Genomic DNA, 18,881 nt, shown 5'->3' on the forward strand with positions numbered 1-18,881 from the left:
AAAAAAGTAACGATGATAAAAGAAACAGGCCATTCATTGTAAGCTGTTTGTAGGGTGAAAATGAGAAGCTAGTGCGACTTGGGTGGGGGAGGGATAGAGAGAGAGAGAGGGAATGCTGGGGCTACCGGAAGTGAGAAAAATCAATATTCATACCACTGGGCTGCAAGCTGCCCAAGCTAAATATGAAATGCTGTTCCTCCAATTTGCATTTAGCATCACTCTGACAATGGAGCTTTTTGTGTCTATCTTAGGGATATATTTCACTGATTCAATTATACATTATTGTCACATGCTTTGTTTTTGCAGACAACCCGGTAACATCATACAGCAGACCTCACCTTGGCAGTACACAAGAATCGCTAGATGTCTGGTGCTGACAAAGTTAGAAGTGGTTCACCGAACACTTACCTTCTGCTCACAGCGGAGAACCAGGTCTGTCGCTGCATGTGGCAGCAGGCAGACCCCCACTGGGTCCCCCTTTGTTCTTAGCACCCCCCCCCCCACCGCCAAGTCTCCCTTCATTCTCGGCAGCCCCTCATGCCAGGTCCCCCTTGGTTCTCGACACCCCCCAAGTCCCCTCTTCATTCTCACGGGTCCCACTTCGCTCTCACCCCCCCCTGGTGTGTCGTCCCCCCCCCCCCCCCCCTTTGTTCTCGGAGGTCTCCACTTGCATTGAAGACTGTGCCTTTGAATGGCGGTGTCAGGTTGAATCATTGACCCTGTATAAGAGGAAATCTTAAAGCAGTGGTCTTCCCATCCTTCCCCCATTGGGCCAAATGAGGGTAAATAATTAAGTAATCCAGTGAAAGGTTAGCACTTAAGCTGGACAGTCACTAGTGCCAATGAGGAGAGTGCTTTTAGAGATGGATGAAAAGACACAGAGGTGAGGAAAAATAAGGGCAATATCTAAGATGTGGTGCTTACTTATTTTTATGCATCTCCACATAGGTACAGTCACAGACTTCATCACTTCGGCCCTCTGCAACAAAAGCAACTCAAACTTGATTACCTAAAAAAAAAACACTTTTTGCCTTATTTTTGTAATATTCAATGGCGTCCATATGAATATAATTTTATGACGTGCAGAGTTCAGTAAAACACCCTTTTAGTTGTATTCTAATTAAGTGCACATTTGCTAATACATGTCCTATCAGTCTATTGAATGTTATTAGACTTTCGACCAGCCAACCAGCCGACCAGCGATCACCCCGTATACGAGCACTATTCCACACACTAGGGACAATTTACAATTTACAAAGCAAATTAACTACTAACCTACATGTCTTTGAAGTGTGGGAGGAGTCCGGAGTACCCGGAGAAAACCCACGTGGTCACAGGGAAAACATACAAACTCTGTACAGGCAGCACCTGTAGTCAGGATCGAACCTGGGTCTCTAGTGCTGTGAGGCAGCAACTCTACTGCTGCGCCTTTGTTCCCTTGTATGCTTGGCTGTACTCCCACTCTATTTCATTGCGGACATTGGACTTCTTCTCTATCACTAGAACACTATAATGCCGTAAGACTATCTTCAGCACTCTGGTGTTTTTCTCTTTGCACTACCTTTTGTACGTCTATGGCTTGATTGTACATAATATGAGCTGATTTAATTGTTGAATTGGATAGCGTACAAACAAAGGCCTTTCCCTGTATCTCAATGTGTGTGAAAATAACAAGCCAATACCAATATACATGCCTAATATAAAATTGTTTGGTCAATACCTTACAGAAAGTTACGTTCAAGTGAAGACTTGCAGCGGTGAGTGAAGGTTAGATACTGTATGTTGGAATTTAGTTTATTTTTGAAGGATCGTACACACTGTTCATACTTTTATACATATCCTTAATAAAGTTCTATGCACTTTACTGCCACGCAAGGAACTGCAGATGCTGGAATCTTGCGTAGAACACAAAGTTCTGGAGGCTGGTGGGCCATCATGGTGGGCCCGGAATTCATTGAGATCGGGGCGTAAAGTCTGAAGAAGGGTCCCGTCCTGAAACGTCACCAATCCACATTCTCCAGAGATGTTACCTGATCCGCTGAGTTACTCCAGCACTTTGTGTCCTTTCTTAGCAAATGAAGTCTTAGTAAGGGATTGATATTCACTGCCAGTTATAGTAATGACCTCCTTATAAATTGTATATTTTCTGCCTACATTACTGCACAAACCCGTTCCGTTGTAAACAAGTACTTTGTATCAAGGATTGAAATAACGATTTTTACCTTTCTTCAATATTTTCAAGCAGTGGCCATTATTATGATTCCAAATCTTCACACATCCATCTCTTCCTCCTGTGATCAATCTACGGTATAAAACAGGTTACACATGCAACGTATCGGAGAAATCAACAGGTAACATTGTTCCACAAGGTGGGAAAAGCCTTTAAATGTACTTCGGTACATGTGATAATAATAAACCAAGCTAAACTAAACTCACCTTCTCCCACTGTCATCAAAAGTCATGCAACAAATGGCAGCATCACCGTGGGCTCCACTAAACTCGAACGCAAGGTTCCCTGTGTCCAGGTCCCAGACTTTAATCACCTGCATGGAAGCACAGATAGAACATAGCACAGTGCAGCACAGGAACAGGCCATTTGGCCCACATTGTCTGTGCCAAAATCGATGCCAAGCTAACTAATCTTCTCTGCCTGCATGTTTAATATAGCTTTAGTGTAGTTTTAATTTCGTTTTAGTTCCGTTTTAGCTTCACTTTAGTCCAGTTATAGTCCAGTTGTAGCCCAGTTGTAGCCCAGTTGTAGCCCAGACAGATGGGACCAGTGTAGAAGGCACATGTTGATCGGTGTTGGCAAGTTGGGCTGAGGGGCATATGACTCCATCGTTCCATGCTGTATGACTCTATGACTAGTTTTAGTTTCATTGTTGTCTATAGAGAACAGCATGGGGACAGGCTCTTCAGCCCACACCGACCAATGATCACCCGTACACTGCGCATTCGGGGCAATTTTACAGAAACCTGTACCTCTTTGGAATGTGAGAGGAAATCGAAGCACCCAGAGAAAACCCACACGGTCACTGGGACAAAGTACAAACTCTGTACAGACAGCATTCATAGTCAGGATCGAACTCAGATCTCTGGTGCTGTAAGGCAGCAACTCTACTGCTGCACCACTGTGCCATATTTACCTATGGTCCATATCCCTTCCATTCCCAGCATATCATAGCACAGAGAACATAGGACAGTACAGCACAGGAACAGGCCCCATGGCCCACAATGTTTGTGCCGGACATGATGCCGAGTTGAACTGATCTCATCTGCTTATGTGATCCATATCCCTCTATTCCCTGCATATCCATCTGCCTATCTGATCTGTAACCTTCTATTCCCTGCATGTCTATGTACCTACCTAAAAGCCTCTTAAATGCCACTACCGTATCTGCCTCCACCACTGTGTGTTCCAGAACCCCACCACTTTCTGTTTATAAAACCTGCTCTGCACATCTCCATTAAACTTTCCACATTTCAATGTGCCTATCTAAACACCTCAAACACCACTATTGTATCTGCCTCCACCACCACCCCTGGCAGTGCTTTCCAGGCACTCACCACCCTCTGCGTAAAAAACACCTCTCACATCTCATTTAAACTCTCCCCTCTCACCTGAAAGCTAGGGCCTCTAGTCTTCGACATTTCCACTCTGGGATAAAGGTGTGACTGCCTGTTATTTAAATGGTCAATTTAATTAATTGCATATTTTAATTAAGCAAGCAGATCCACCATTGTACTTCTCAAAGCAAATTGTAGAAGACATTAGTCTTTCATTAGTCTTTATGCATGCAGCACACGGCATTATAACCACTAATTTACTGTTAATTAAAGAAAACCAATTCAATTAAAATTATTTCTGCTTTTGGCATTCTGTTCCATTTCATAATTTTTCTAAAACTCCAAGTTTAACTTTATTAATTATTGTATTCCTCTGCCAGTCAGGGTCCTGACTATAGACATTGGGATGTTACTTCATTCCTGGGCATTTGAGTTACCGAACCTGGCTGCGATGTAACCAGTCAATACGCTCTCCACCGTACACTTGTAGAAGTTCAAGAGAGTATTCGCTGACAAGGCGTTGAATCTCCTCAATCTTCTCAGGAAGTAGAGGTGTTGCTGGGCTTTCTTTGTGACCCATGTGCTGGGTCCAGGACAGATGTTCAGAGACATGCACGCCCAGGACCTTGAATCTTTGGACTCTCTCGGTACTTCTCACTTGTATGTTTGTGGGCCCATGTACTTACCGATCCTTCTGAACAGCTGATGACATGTCGAAACTCCTTGCAATAAACGCAGCAGAGGACCGGCTCTTTGTGAGAGTTAACGTGGTGCGGCTGAGGCTGAGGTCTGTAGACAGTGGAGAAACAGAAACAGACTCAATTCCAGTCACCCTAACGAGATTCTGGTCAGTACAGGCACTTGAGCTACTAAATACACTTGTGATTCCTGCCATCTGAAAGGGAGCAAGATCTATTTATACCCTTGGAAGGCCCAAGAAGAAGAAACAAGGAACTTCAGATGCTGGTTTACACAAAAGGACAATAGACAATAGGTGCAGGAGTAGGCCATTCAGCCCTTCAAGCCAGCACCGCCATTCAATGCGATCATGGCTGATCACTCTCAATCAGTACCCCATTCCTGCCTTCTCCCCATACCCCCTCACTCTGCTATCCTTAAGAGCTCTATCCAGCTCTCTCTTGAAAGCATCCAACGAACTGGCCTCCACTGCCTTCTGAGGCAGAGAATTCCACACCTTCACCACTCTCCGACTGAAAAAGTTCTTCCTCATCTCCGTTCTAAATGGCCTACCCCTTATTCTTAAACTGTGGCCCCTTGTTCTGGACTCCCCCAACATTGGGAACATGTTTCCTGCCTCTAATGTGTCCAATCCCCTAATTATCTTATATGTTTCAATAAGATCCCCCCTCATCCTTCTAAATTCCAGTGTATACAAGCCTAATTGCTCCAGCCTTTCAACATACGACAGTCCCACCATTCCGGGAATTAACCTAGTGAACCTACGCTGCACGCCCTCAATAGCAAGAATATCCTTCCTCAAATTTGGAGACCAAAACTGCACACAGTACTCCAGGTCTCACCAGGGCCCGGTACAACTGACACAGACATCATTCAGATAAACCTCCTCTGCACCCTTTCCAAAGCCTCCACGTCCTTCTGGTAATGGGGCAACCAGAACTGCACGCAATACTCCGAATGCAGCCTAACCAAAGTCCTAAAAAGCTGCATTACGACTTCCAGACTCTTATACACAATGCCCCTAGCAATGAAGGCAAGCATACCATATGCCTTCTTTACCTCTCTATCTACTTTCATGGAGCTATGTACTTGGACCCCAGATCTCTCTGTATATTGGGCGCAGGAAAGTAGAATACCATTTCTTCTGAGTACAAGACCAATGTTCCTTCCATTGATCGACACAAAATGTTGGAGTAACTCAGCGAGGCATGCCATTCCATCTCTCCAGAGACGCTGTCTGTCCCGCTGAGTTACTCCAGCATTTTATGTCTATCTTTGGTTTAAACCAGCATCTGCAGTTCCTTCCCATTCCCTTCCATTGACTCCATCCACACTTCATGCTGTCTCGGCAAAGCCGCCAGCATTATCAAGGACGTCTCACCCTGGTCACTTCTTCTCCCCTCTCCCATCAGGCAAGAGGTACAGAAGAGTGAAAATGCATTCCTCCAGATTCAGGGACAGTTTCTTCCCAGCTGTTTTCAGGCAACTGAACCATCCTATCAACTAGAGAGCGGTCCTAACCTCCTAAGTCCTCCATGGAGACCTTTCAACTATCTTTAATCCGACTTTACTGGACTTTATCTTTCACTAAACATGATTTCCTTTCTCCCTGCACTGTGGACGGCTTAATTGTAATCATATATAGTCTTTCAACTGGAAGGATAGCATGCCAGCCAAAAGCTTTTCACTGCACCTTGGTACACATGAAAATAATAAACTGAACAAAACATTATAACTCAGACTGTTCCACACTGATCATATGCAGTCTATTGATAAAATGTCACTGGAGGGGCAGCTTAGAACACCAAAGCATTAAAAAAAGGTCTCTGCCACAGCAAGAGAGCAACTCTACCACTGCACCACTGTGCCGCCCTAGTATTCTTCAAAAGGAAATTTGTAACGCTGTGAAATGCTTTTGTAACGGGCGGCACAGAGGCACAGCTGAAAAGTTGCTGCGTTACAGCTCCAGAGACCCAGGATCGATCCTGACTAAGGGTGCTTATTCACAAAATGCTGGAGTAACTCAGCAGGTCAGGCAGCATCTCAGGAGATGCTGCCTGACCTGCTGAGTTACTCCAGCATTTTGTGAATAAATACCTTCGATTTGTACCAGCATCTGCAGTTATTTTCTTATACTGACTAAGGGTGCAGTCTGTGCAGAATTTACACGCTCTCCCTGTGACCACGTGGGTTTTCTCCGGGTGCTCTGGTTTCCTCCCACACTCCAAAGACGTGCGGGTTTGTAGATTAATTGGTTTCTGTACAATAGTAAATTGTCCCTAGAGTGTAGGATAGCACTACTGGTTGGAGAGGACTCGGTGGGCCAAAGGGCTTGTTTCCACGCTGTATCTCTAAGCTGAGCTAAGCTAAACTTCAGAGTCCGCTTTGCAAGAATTGTGAGAGATGCTTACTGTATCCTGAGGTGCAGCAGGGCGATGGAGTCTGCAGCAATGCAGAGTGCTTTGATCGCTGGAATGTAGAGGCTTGTGGATATATCTCCTTTAATTCCACTGGCTTTTTGGTTAACTGTGTACAGGCAACACTGGTCCTCAGTATCCCAGATCTAGAAACAAAGGGATTGAGTATTTTTATGACGTGGAATTCATAAGTTCATATGCTCTAGGAGCAGAATTAGGCCATTCAATCATGGCTGATCTATCTGTCCCTCTCAACCCCATTCTCCTGCCTTCTCTCCATAACCTTGACACCTGTATTAATCAAGAATCTATCAATCTACGCCTTAGAAATAACTATTGACTTGGCCTCCACAGCCGTTTGTGGCAATGAATTCAACAGATTCACCACCCTCTGACTAAAGAAGTTCTTTATCTCGTTTCTAAAGGTACGTCCTTTTATTCTGAGGCTGTGGCATATTTCTATCTGTGAGACAGAAAATGTAGAATAGATCATTGTTAGCTGGGAGAAGGTAACAGCAAAGCAAATAGAGATAAACTGTAGTCGGAGACAGTAGGACTGGTCAGGGAACTGGGAAGGGGGAGGGATGGAGAGAGGGGCAAAGCAAGGATAACTTGAAGTTAGAGACATCAATATTCATACAGCTGGAGTGTAAGCTGCCCAAGCGAAATATGAGGTGCTGTTCCTCCAATTTGTGCTTAGCCTCACTCTGACAATGGAGAAGGCCCAGGACAGAAAGCTTAGTGTGGGAATGGGAGGGGAAATTGAAGTGTTCAGCAACCGAGAGATTAGGTGGGTTTAGGTGGACTGAGCGGAGGTGTTCAGCGAAACGATCGCCAAGCCTGCGCTTGGTCTTGCCTACAGGAGTCCACATCAGGAACAGCAGGTACAGTAGATGAGGTTGGAGGAGGTGCAAGTGAACATATGTTAAATGTGTAACATACGTAAAATCGGTTCAATGTCTGTGGCCAGTTTGGCCCAGTGGATCAACCATCCATGGCAAAAATTCTGGAAATTATCCAGAGTTATCTGTGTGCATTATAGAGTCACAGTCATAAAGCATGGAAACAGGTCCTTCGGTCCAACATGTCCATGCCTACCAAGATGCCCCATCTACATTTGCGTATTTGTCCCATATCCCTCTAAATCTGGAAAAAAGGTTCTGACTGTCTCTATGCCTCTTATACTTTTATATGCCTATTAGGTCTCCCTTCAGACTCTGATGTTCCAGAGAAAACAATCCAAGTTTGTCCAACCTCTCCTTATATGAGATACCTGTTGGAGGAAATGGCTTGTTTAGTTTTAATTTTAGTGTCTAGATTTTACAAACCTTTACAGTGTTGTCAGTGGAGACAGAAAAAAGTTTATTGTCGTCGGTGGAAATGGAAATAAAGCAGATCGGGGCACAGTGACCTCTCAAAGAGCCGGTAGGTTTCCTGTAAACCAACAAATAAGATATAAGAGGAATTGAACACACAATATGATAAATGCAGCCCTTTATTTCAATCTGCAAAAGGAAACAAAGTGCTGGAGTAACTCAGCGGGTCGCAGCACAGTGGGCGGTGCAGTGGAGCAGCGGTAAAGTTGTTGTCTGACAGGGCCAGAGATCTGGGTTCAATCCTAACCTTGGGTGCTGTCTGTACCGAGTTTGCACGTTCCCCCTGTGACCGCGTGGGTTTTTGCTGGTTGCTTCAGCTTCTTCCCACACACTAAAGATGTATAGGTTTGGAGGTTAATTGGCTTTGGTAAAAAAAATTAATTGTCCCTAGTGTGTAGGATATTTTAGTGTATGGGGTGATCGCTGGTTGGCCCGGACATGGTGGGCCAAAGCGCCTGTTTTCCCGCTGTATTAAGTCTAAAGTCTAAATATTACAGTGATAGAATCACATTGTACCCATGCCCAGACCAATTTTTTTAGTTCAGTTCTACTTGTTATTATTGTCACGTGTACTGAGGTGCAATGAAAAGGCAGCAGATCTGGAGAACATGGATAGGTGATACTTCGAGTCGGGACTCTTCTTCAGAATCATTTTAATATTTGTAACATCTCAACTGAGGATATACCTATCACACAACTCCCAGGAGGCCACCGCGGCAGACGCCTCCCAGGAGGCCGCAGAGAAGCTCAGCAGTGGAGCCTCGTGGCCCGGTGGAGCCTGCCTGGGTCGACAGAGCCTCACGTCCGACGAAGCCTCGCGGGTTGATCCACGGTCAGCAGCCGATGAGGGCACCAGTCGGTATCGGCGATCGTTAAGGGCGCCAGCGGTCGAAGACGGGCCACGTGGGAGCCGGAGGATGCACCGCCGGGAACAAAGGAGGACCCAGGGTGGGGGAACCGCCATGGGGGGAATAACAAAGGAGGACTACGGGTGCTGTCTGTACAGAGTTTGTACGTTCTCCCCGTGACCTGCTTGGGTTTTCTCAGGGAGCTCTGGTTTCCTCCCACAATCCAAAGGCATACAGGTGTGTAAGCTAATTGGCTTGGTAAAATTGTAAATTGCCCCTGGTGTGTGTAGGATAGTGTTAGTGTGCGGGCTCGGGGTGCCGAAAGGCCTGTCACCATGCTGTATCGCTAAACTACAACAAAAACTTATTTTACATTCCTACTACAATATCCGTCAAGGCCTGCAGGATCACCTGATTGCTATCCATTTCAACTCCCCTCCCATTCCCATACTTACTTTTCTGTCCTGGGCTTCCTCCATTGCCAGAGTGAGGCCCAGCACAAACTGGAGGAACTCCAGCTCATATTCCACTTTGGTAGCTTACAACCCAACAGTAAGAACGTTGAATTGTCCAATTTTAGATAACACCCCACCCACTTTTTTTCTCATTTCAATGCTTTTATCATATTACAAATCAACGAGTAATTTAACGTTCCTCTATCTCTCAGTCTCTCCTGATTCAATCTGACAATCCACAATACAACTGTGTCCTACACTGTATTAAGCCTTCCTACAACAAAACAGTGTGCAGCAGATAAATAATTCAAGCATTGGGCAGCACAGTGGTACAGTGGTGGAGTTGCTGCCTCACAGTGCCTGACACTAGGGTCCAATCCTGGTGACAGTTGCTGTCTGTGTAGAGCTTGCATGTTCTCCCTGTGACCGCGTGGGTTTCCTCCGGGTGATCCAGTTTCCTCCCACACTCCATAGATATGCAGGTTGTCGGTTAATTGGCTTTTGTAAATTATCCCCAGAGTGCAGGATAGAACAAGAGTACAGCTGATCGCTGTATCTCTAAACTAAACTAAAACTAAACTAAACTAAAGTAAAATCAAGAACCAGAGGACATTGGTTAAAGGTGAGAAGGGAAAGATTGAATTGAAACCCGAGGGACAACGTTTTCACACAGAGGGTGGTGGGTATATGGAACAAGCTGCCAGAGGAGGTAGTTGAGGTAGGGACTATAGCAGCATTTAAAATGTATTTCGACAGGTACATGGATCGGATAGCTTTAGACGGATATGGGACGAGTGTAGATGGGGCATCTTGGTCGGCATGGGCAAGTTGGGCCAAAGGGTCTGTTTCTGTGCTGTATGTCTCAGTGATTCTAGAACAAGATATTAGTTGGAGATTTCATGTCCACCTTAGTTTAGTTTAGTTTATTGGCATGTGTATCAAGTGAAAAGCCTTACCCGGGAACATAAGGGTTCCACATCCGCACCATGCGGTCCAGCCCTCCTGTAACCAGCAAGTTCTTCTTCTTGCACAAGTCAAAAGACTTCACTCCTTTGTGCACACAGAATACAGACTGGTCACACTCAAGCCTCTTCTGAGGAACACAAGGACCGTGACATTTAGTGGTCTTCCCCTCTTTCCAGCATTCTCTCATCTCCTTCATCTGTTTCTCCAGGTTTGTGGTCCCAGTGGTACAGCCTTCGATGGATCAACAGAGGGAAGATAAGGGAACGACCCAACAAAATATGGAGGAAATCAATCTGAAGTCTTAGAATCAGGTTTCAGCTGCACAATTTGTCAAGAGGGTCAGGAGTGTTTTATTGTCATACTAGACCAAGTGGACCAGTTGGGCCCAAACCTCTCCTGCATTGGTGCAGCACCCTCTCCTCCCCCCCCCCCCACCTCCCCTCTCCCACCCCTCCTCTTCCTCTCCCCTTCCTCCTCACCCCCCTCCCACCCCTCCCTCCCCCTCCCTCCATCCTCCTCAACCCCCCCTTATCCTCCCTTCTCCCCCCTCCCTCCCTAGGACATAGATTTAAACTTTAAAATGTGAATAACTTAAAAAATATAACACCGATTTCAATGAAACTTTTTCCATTCGCACCAAAGGGATGACGGTGAGTAAGGTGGGCCTAAAAATGTACCCTAACCCGATCTTGTACCGTTTTGGCTGTAGTTCAGGAACAAACAAACAAACAAATGTTTTAGTATATAGATGTCCGAAACAGAATAATGAAATTCTTACTTGCAGCAGCACAACAGAATGTGTACACATACAACTAGAGTGAAATTGACTTAGTAATCCAGCCTGGTAACATAGAACTGGTGTGAACGGGTAATCGATGGTTGACATGGACTCTGTGGGTGGAAGGCCTATCACATGCTGTAACTTTCAATTTACAAAAGCACAGGAACAGGCTGTTTGGCCCACGATATCCATGTCAAACATGATGCCAATCTCTTCTGCCTGCACATGATCCACATTCTTCCATTCCCTGCATAAGAGCATAATACAAAGGAGCAGAATTAGACCATTCGGCCCATCAAGTCTGCTCCACATTAGATCATGGCTGATCTATTTTTCCTCCCAACCCCATTGTCCTGCCATTGCTTTGACGCTCTTACTAATCAAGAACCTGTCAAACTCCGCTTTAAAAATACCCAATGATTTGGCCTCCGCAGCCACCTATGGCAATTAATTCCGCAGATTTACCACCCTGTGGCTAAAGAAATTCCACCTCATCTCAATTCTAAAGGTATGTCCTTTTATTCTAAGACTGTGCTCTCTGGTTCTAGACCACCTCTCCATGTTCCCTAGAGATGCTGCCTGACCTGTTGAGTTACTCCAGCATTTTGTGTCCTTTTCAATATCCCTCCATTCCCTGCGTACCTATGTGCTTATCTGTAAGCCTCTTAAATGTCATTCTCCTGTCTGAAAAATCATGATTACAAGAATAGAATATGCTCAGAAGTCTTGTCCATGTTTGATGTTACTCAGAGCAGGAGATATACCAAGCATTATGCGATCATTTACATAGTCTGTAGAATGACACTACCGTTGAAGCTGTGAAGTAAACCACTACAGAAACAGAGGGCAGCACAGTGACGCAGTGATAGAGTTGATGCTTTACAACGTCAGAGACCCGGGTACCGTCTGTGCGGAGTTTGCACTCTCCCTGTGACTGCATGAATTTTCTCTGGGTGCTCTGGTTTCCTCCCACATCCCAAAGATACACAGGTTTGTGAGTTAATTGGCTTCTGTAAACTGTAAATTGTCCCTAGTGTGTAGGATAGTGCCAGTGTACGGGGTGATCATTGATCAGCGGGGATTCAGTGGGCCGAAGGGCTTGTTTCCACAGGGCATGAATGTCCAAGTAAAATCTAAAGTAAAGAAATATTAGGTTCAAAAATTCATTTACCGATTACCAAGGCTGTGGCTTCGTGACTGGAAGCAGTTATGACTGAGGTGATGGAGTCATAATATTTCAGCTGCAAGAAAAAAGGTGCTTGGTGAAATATAAAAATGCAAAAAAGAGAAGACTAATTGAAGTGAAGTAAATGCACCAGATATAGACTCATAATTAATCGAGAGAGCCAGGCAATGCTGACACTCCCACCCCATCTGCCTGACTGATATTAGCAAAAAATCTCAATCATTTCTCGTGATTCGATCTTTTTAAATTCTGGCATGAAGCTGACAGCATTAATCAAACAACTTTGAGATTTCATAAACCAGCCCATAGCTTTTAAAGGGATGACTGAGTTTTCATATGTAGCTTAAATAGTAACTGGGGACAAGGTGAAAATGTTAATACAACATAAAAGAGTACAGTATGGGGCAGGCCCTTCCATCTACAATGTCTGTGCCGAGCATAATGCCAGGGCTATCTCTTATCTGCCTACACATAATCTTTATCCCTCCATTCCCTGCATATCCATTTACCTCTCCAAAAGTCTCTTAAATGCCACTATCGTATCTGCCTCAACTATCATCCCCAGCAGTGTGTTCCAGAAACTCACCATCCTCTGTGTAAAAGAACTTGCCCTGTACACCTCCTGTAAACATTACTCTGGCACGTTGTATTTTATTCCTTGTTCTCCAGAAATACTGCCTCACCCACTAAGTTACATAGAAACATAGAAACATAGAAAATAGGTGCAGGAGTAGGGCATTCGGCCCTTCGAGCCTGCACCGCCATTCAATATGATCATGGCTGATTATCCAACTCAGTATCCTGTACCTGCCTTCTCTCCATACCCCCTGATCCCTTTAGCCACAAGGGTTAAACAACATCTGATTTACAACAATGATTTAGAAAGTCCCCAAGCACATTGCTTCATGTTCCTTCTCCCCTCCCCCTGCCCCTTTCCTGCTCCACAATATCACTGCACCCCTCCCCCTCCCACACTCCTCTCTTCTCCTTCACTCATCACATTCCCACCCCCTGCTCCCCTTTCCCAAACATTAATCCTGCCTTCCTCTCCCACTCCTGAATGCCACCCACTCCAGTGTCTCATACCCTGACATTTTCCCACTGTAATGTCCTCTCCTGCCACCCACCCCCCCCCCCCCCCCTCCCACTCCAGCACTCTGTCTTTTATTAAAATATAAACCAGCTTCCGCTGTTCCTTGTATCTCCTTTCAACTTTCCCCTCTCACCTTAAAGTTATGCCGAATAGTATTTGATAAATACTGTCCTATTTACTGTTTTATTTACCATCCTTATAAAATTATGTGAGGCATAGATAGGGTAGACAGTCAGAACTTATTACCATCCTGGTAAATAAGTTCTGGCTGCCTACCCGATCTATGCCTCACATAATTTTATATACTTTCCTAAAGAGTTCCTCAACACTACAAGCAGATATCAGTCCATTGGGACCAAACTTTTGTTCAGCTTTGGGTGTTAGTGGGGTTGATTCTTTCAATTAGTTTGCCCGAGGCTCTTTAGAAATAAAAGACTTCAACCTTCAAGTAATCCCAGAGAAATGCAAACCCCCCCCCCAATATCAAACAGAACAGACTTCCCACCATTGACGCTATCTACGCTTCACGCTGTCTCAGAAAAGCAGCCAACATAATCAAAGACTTGTCTCACCCTGATCAATCCTCCTTCTCCCTGCTCCCTTCCGGCAGAAGATATAGAAGCTTAAAAGCACACACCACCAGACTCAGGAACAGCTTTGTCCCCTCTGTTATCCGGCTTCTGAACAGTCAGTCCTTCCCTAAGCTAGGATACTGTCCAATTTACCTCTACCCCTTTGCAGACATTGGACTTTGTCTTTGGAACTGATGCACTACAATACTGGGAACTATATTCTACACTCTGTATCTTCACCTTTGCTTTACCTATTGTGCTTTAGTTTGACTTGCATTTATGTATGGTATATCTAATAGTTTACATGCAAAACAAAGCTTTTCACTGTACCTCGGTGCATGTGACAATAATATACCTAAACCTGATCTGAGATCTCCTGTTGAACCAGGTACAACTCAATCATGTGTCATCTTGGTGCAACTGAACCAAGCCGACCATGCAAACCACCCAACTTCCACAGAATGCGATCGGGTCAGATAGCTTGGGACACAGATACATCCACAATCAATGCTTTCACCCACGGTTCGAAGGCCTGAGCTATAGGGAAAGGTTGGGCAGGCTAGGACTCTATTCCTTGGAGTGTAGAAACCCGAGAGGTGATCTAAACTAGCTAAGCTTAGTTTAGAAATACAGCGCAGAAACAGGCCCTTCGGCCCACCGAGTCCACGCTGACCAGCGATCCCTGTACACAAAGACTATCCTACACACAAGGGACAATTTACAATCTTTATCAAAGCCAATTAACCTACAAATTTACATGTCTTTGGCATGCGGGAGGAAACTGGAACACCCAATGAAAACCCATGCGGTCACAGGAGAAGGTATAAACTCCATAAAGACAGCACCCATAGTTAGGATCTAAGCCAGGTCTCTGGCGCTAGAGTTGAGCGGTAGAGCTCAGTGGTAGAGTTGAGTAAGGCAGCAACTCTGCTGTGCTGACATGCCATGAATATATAAAATCATATGGGGAATGGAGAGGGAAAATGAAGAGTCTTTTACCCAGAGTATGTGAATCAAGAACCAGATTACAAAAACGTTACGGGGAGAATAGGATTAGGGGTGGCATGGTGGTGCAACGGTCGAGTTGCTGCCTTACAGCACCAGAGACCTGGGTTCGATCCTGACTATGGGTGGTTTGTACGGGTTTTGAACGTTCTACCTGTGATTGCGTGGGTTTTCTCTGAGTGCTCCGGTTTCCTCACACACTCCAAAGACGTGCAGTTTTGTAGGTTAATTGGCTTCTGTAAATTGTCCCTGGTGTGTAGGATAGAACTAGTGTATGGGGTGATTGCTGGTTGGTGCAGATCGGAGGGCCAGAGGGCCTGTTTCCACGCTGTGTCTCTAAACTAAACCAAATTTCAGGGGTGATCTTGGATAGGGGCAGTGTGGTGCAGAGGGGAATGCTAGGCAGCCGTTAGATATCAGGCAGACTCTTTTACCTGTGTAACCCAGTCTTCATGAACCTTCCAGCGAATGTAGGTCACGTTAGGTGACAGGGCAGAGTTTTCAATGCTTATGCTGGGCATATTGTCCACCTTTGGACACTTCTTCCATGTTCTGTCATAAACAAAAAGACACCAATTAAAAACCTACTCCCCCAGCACAGCGCCCCTCCATCACCTATTACCAGGCAACTGAACCATCCTACCAACAATGAGAGAGCATTCCTGAACTGCTATCTACTTCATTGCAGACCCTTGGACTATCTTTGATCAGACTTTACCTTTCACTAAAAGTTATTCACGTTATTCCCTTTATCGTGTACCTGTACACTGTGGATGGCTCGATTGTAATCACGTTTTATCTTTCCACTGACTGGTTAGCACGCAACAAAAGCTTTTCACTGTACCTCGATACTCGTGACAATAAACTAAACGTAAACTCGGTGATACAAAACTGAAGGTGCAAATGAAGACACTAACCTGCTATAATGTAATTGCCTTTTCATAGATCATAGAACAGTACGGAAGATAGATACAAAATGCTGGAGTAACAGCGGATCAGGCAGCATCTCTGGAGAAAAGGAATAGGTGACGTTTTGTGTCGAGACTCTTCTTCAGACCATCAAAACAGTACAGCATTGAAACAGGCCCTTCGGCCCACATAATCTGTCCAAACACAATGCCAGGTTCATCTCTGAGCGCACATTATCCATATCTTTCCATGTGGAGAACTGTGGATCTGGTAAAATGACGGGTGGAGGAGTCGGGCAAGGAGGGAGGAGGAGGGGAGGGGAGTATGAGGTTATTTAAAACTAGAGAATTCAACATTCGTACAGCTGGGTTGAAAGCTGCCCAAGTGAAATATTAGATGCTCTTCCTCCAATTTATGTGTGGCCTCACTCATGTGGCAATGCAGGAGGCCCAGGACAGAGAGGTCAGTGTGGGATAGGGAAGAGTAGTGAAATAGCTGCTTACTAGGAAATCCCGTAGGCCTAGGCTAGGTAGACTGAGAGTAAGCGATCAGCAAAATGGTCATCAAGTCTACATTTGGTCTCGCCAATGTACAGGAACTAACTCTCCCTGGATCCCATGCAATCTGACCTCTCAGAGCAGCATACCATTCAAAATGTCATCAAAGGCCTTGGTGAAATTCATAAAGACTGTGTCTATGGCCCTGCACTCAGTCAAATTAGTGAGACACAATCTCCCACAAAAACAAACTTCCCATACCGGGAGTCGAACCCGGGCCACCTGGGTGAAAACCAGGAATCCTAACCGCTAGACCATATGGGAGATTGACTCTCTTGATTGATTTTGAAATTATGAATCCATGGTTCTAGATGGTCTGGCCTCAGTAAAAATCAACTCTGCATTTACCCTTTCAAAAATGTATTAGAATTTAGTGCTTTTTCTGTGATTTTCTATGATTACCTCTCATTCTCCTCAACTCCCGACTACAGTCTTTGTCTGCTCCCCTCTCATAGAACAATAGGGGGCGGCACAGAGGCGTAGCTGGTAGAGCTGCTGCCCTTACAGCACCAGAGATCCCGGTTCGATCCTAACCTCTGGTGCCATCTGTGGTTTGTTCAGTTTGCACATTTTCCCTGTGACCGCATGGGTTTCCTCCAGGTCCTCCTGTTTCCTCCCACATCCCAAAGACCTAAGGGTTTGTAGGTTAATTGGCCTCTGTATATTGCCATAATTTGTACCAAAATGTAAAGCATGATAACTGTACAATGTTGTAGAAAGGGAACAGTACAGAATGTAAAAACAAAGAATTGCAGATGCAGGTTTATACCAAAGATAGACATAGTTCTCCAGAGATGCTGCCTGACCTGCTGAGTTACTCCAGCATGTTGTGTCTATCTATAGACCAGTACAGCACAGGAACAGGCCCTTCGGCCCACAATGTCCATGCCAAATGTGATGCCAAGTTAAACTGATCTCCTCTGCCTGCAGGTGATCCATAACCCTCCATTCCCTGCATAGCCATGTGTCTACCAGACCTGCTACATGTCTGGTTAAGTGATGTAGGAGTCCAGAAGCAGGAGGTCACAGTTTAAGAAGAAGGCCATTTAGGACTGAGATGAGGAAAAAATCGTGTTCACCCCGAGAGTTGTGAATCTGTGGAATTCTCTGCCACAGAAGGCAGTGGAGGCCAATTCACTGGATGTTTTCAAGAGGGAGTTAGATTTCGCTCTTAGGGCTAAAGGAATGAAGGGATATGGGGGGGAAAGCAGGAAGGGGATACCGATTATAGATGATCAGCCATGATCATATTGAATGGCAGTGCTGGCTCGAGGGGCCGAATGGCCTACTCCTGCACCTACTTTTCTATGTTTCTATGTTTCAGAGAATGTCGCAGTTGTGGAGCCAGGTCTCGGCAGCAGGTGGCGCTGAGATCACATTGCCAGAGCATCTCACTTTGGCATAGATATCACGTTGACACTCCCCACCTTAAGCAATCGGTGACTAATGTAAAGTCCCGCTTACGTAAATAATGCTGTACTCAGTCCCTGGTGCAATTGAGTCAGTTTATAATTTATACAACACTGTACGACCACTCAAGTTTACATGGGAAACAAGCTGGCATTGGCAGCGGTGTTTACCCAGAAGGCCGGGCGCCACGGAAAGTGCCCCAACGGTGAGATGGGAACCCAAACTGGCAAGTGATTACCCAGAAGGCTGCACACCACAGAAAGTGCCCTGGACGCAGCTGAGACAATTAATATTCTCAGTGATAGACACAAAGTGCTGAAGTAACTCAGTGGGTCAGGCAACATCCCTGGAGAACATGGAGAGGCGACGTTTCAGTTCGGGACCCTTCTTCAGACAGCGAGTTATTTCGGGCAGGGTATAGGAATGGTGATTCCGACTTACGTAAAATCTGACTTACACAAGTGTTCACGGAACGTACCTCTTACCTAAGTAGGGGAATGACTGTACGGTTAAATGTACTTGATTAATGTCTGTAAACCATGGGCTTTGCTGCCAATCAAATAGCAAATGATCTTTCAAAATAAATCAATCTTTACTCGTCCCTGACAGACAAGGAACTGCAGATGCTGGAATCTTGAGCAAGAAAACATGCAAAGTGCTGGAGTAACTCAGTGGGTTAGGCAGCATCTGTGGAGAATGTAGATAGGTGGCAATTTGGGTCGGGACCCTTCTACAGACATTTCATCAGCAGCTCGGTTTACAAATGTTAATCAAATATATTTTAATCTTTCCTTCCTCTCCAGAGAGCTAGCATGGACAAGTCGGGACAAATGGGCTGTTTCCGTGCTATACAGCTCTATGGCTCCATGGATGTTGAGTCTTTCTCTTATGTCTGCTGTGAACTTCTCAAATTATGCTTTCATCAGGAAAGTTCATTCCACAGAGTCATTCCACCAAGTCAGCTGTACGTTTCTTCACATCCACTATTAACAGCATGTGATGTTTGATGGACTGTGTGGGGTGGGAGGACCTGTTGCTCC

The 18,881-nt window shown here is 45.2% G+C and overlaps 1 protein-coding gene and 1 non-coding gene across 2 annotated transcripts in view; both read right to left on the reverse strand.

Annotated features, from left to right (window-relative positions):
- Nucleotides 1–18,881, reverse strand: part of wdr95 (WD40 repeat domain 95) — a 73,855-nt gene that overhangs the window by 18,264 nt on the left and 36,710 nt on the right. The window contains exons 11-19 of the mRNA XM_078403041.1: nucleotides 15,400–15,517; nucleotides 12,281–12,350; nucleotides 10,319–10,559; nucleotides 8,012–8,117; nucleotides 6,678–6,829; nucleotides 4,254–4,356; nucleotides 2,437–2,543; nucleotides 2,223–2,302; nucleotides 925–979 (exon numbers count right to left, since the gene is read on the reverse strand). Coding sequence (XP_078259167.1) covers nucleotides 925–979; nucleotides 2,223–2,302; nucleotides 2,437–2,543; nucleotides 4,254–4,356; nucleotides 6,678–6,829; nucleotides 8,012–8,117; nucleotides 10,319–10,559; nucleotides 12,281–12,350; nucleotides 15,400–15,517 — 1,032 coding nt within the window. The remainder of the gene's footprint in view (nucleotides 1–924; nucleotides 980–2,222; nucleotides 2,303–2,436; nucleotides 2,544–4,253; nucleotides 4,357–6,677; nucleotides 6,830–8,011; nucleotides 8,118–10,318; nucleotides 10,560–12,280; nucleotides 12,351–15,399; nucleotides 15,518–18,881) is intronic.
- Nucleotides 16,624–16,695, reverse strand: trnae-uuc (transfer RNA glutamic acid (anticodon UUC)). The gene has a single exon. It is a non-coding gene; the product is annotated as a tRNA-Glu (tRNA).

The sequence above is a fragment of the Rhinoraja longicauda genome, chromosome 7 (assembly GCF_053455715.1).
Source record: "Rhinoraja longicauda isolate Sanriku21f chromosome 7, sRhiLon1.1, whole genome shotgun sequence".
Taxonomy (NCBI): Eukaryota; Metazoa; Chordata; class Chondrichthyes; order Rajiformes; family Arhynchobatidae; genus Rhinoraja; species Rhinoraja longicauda.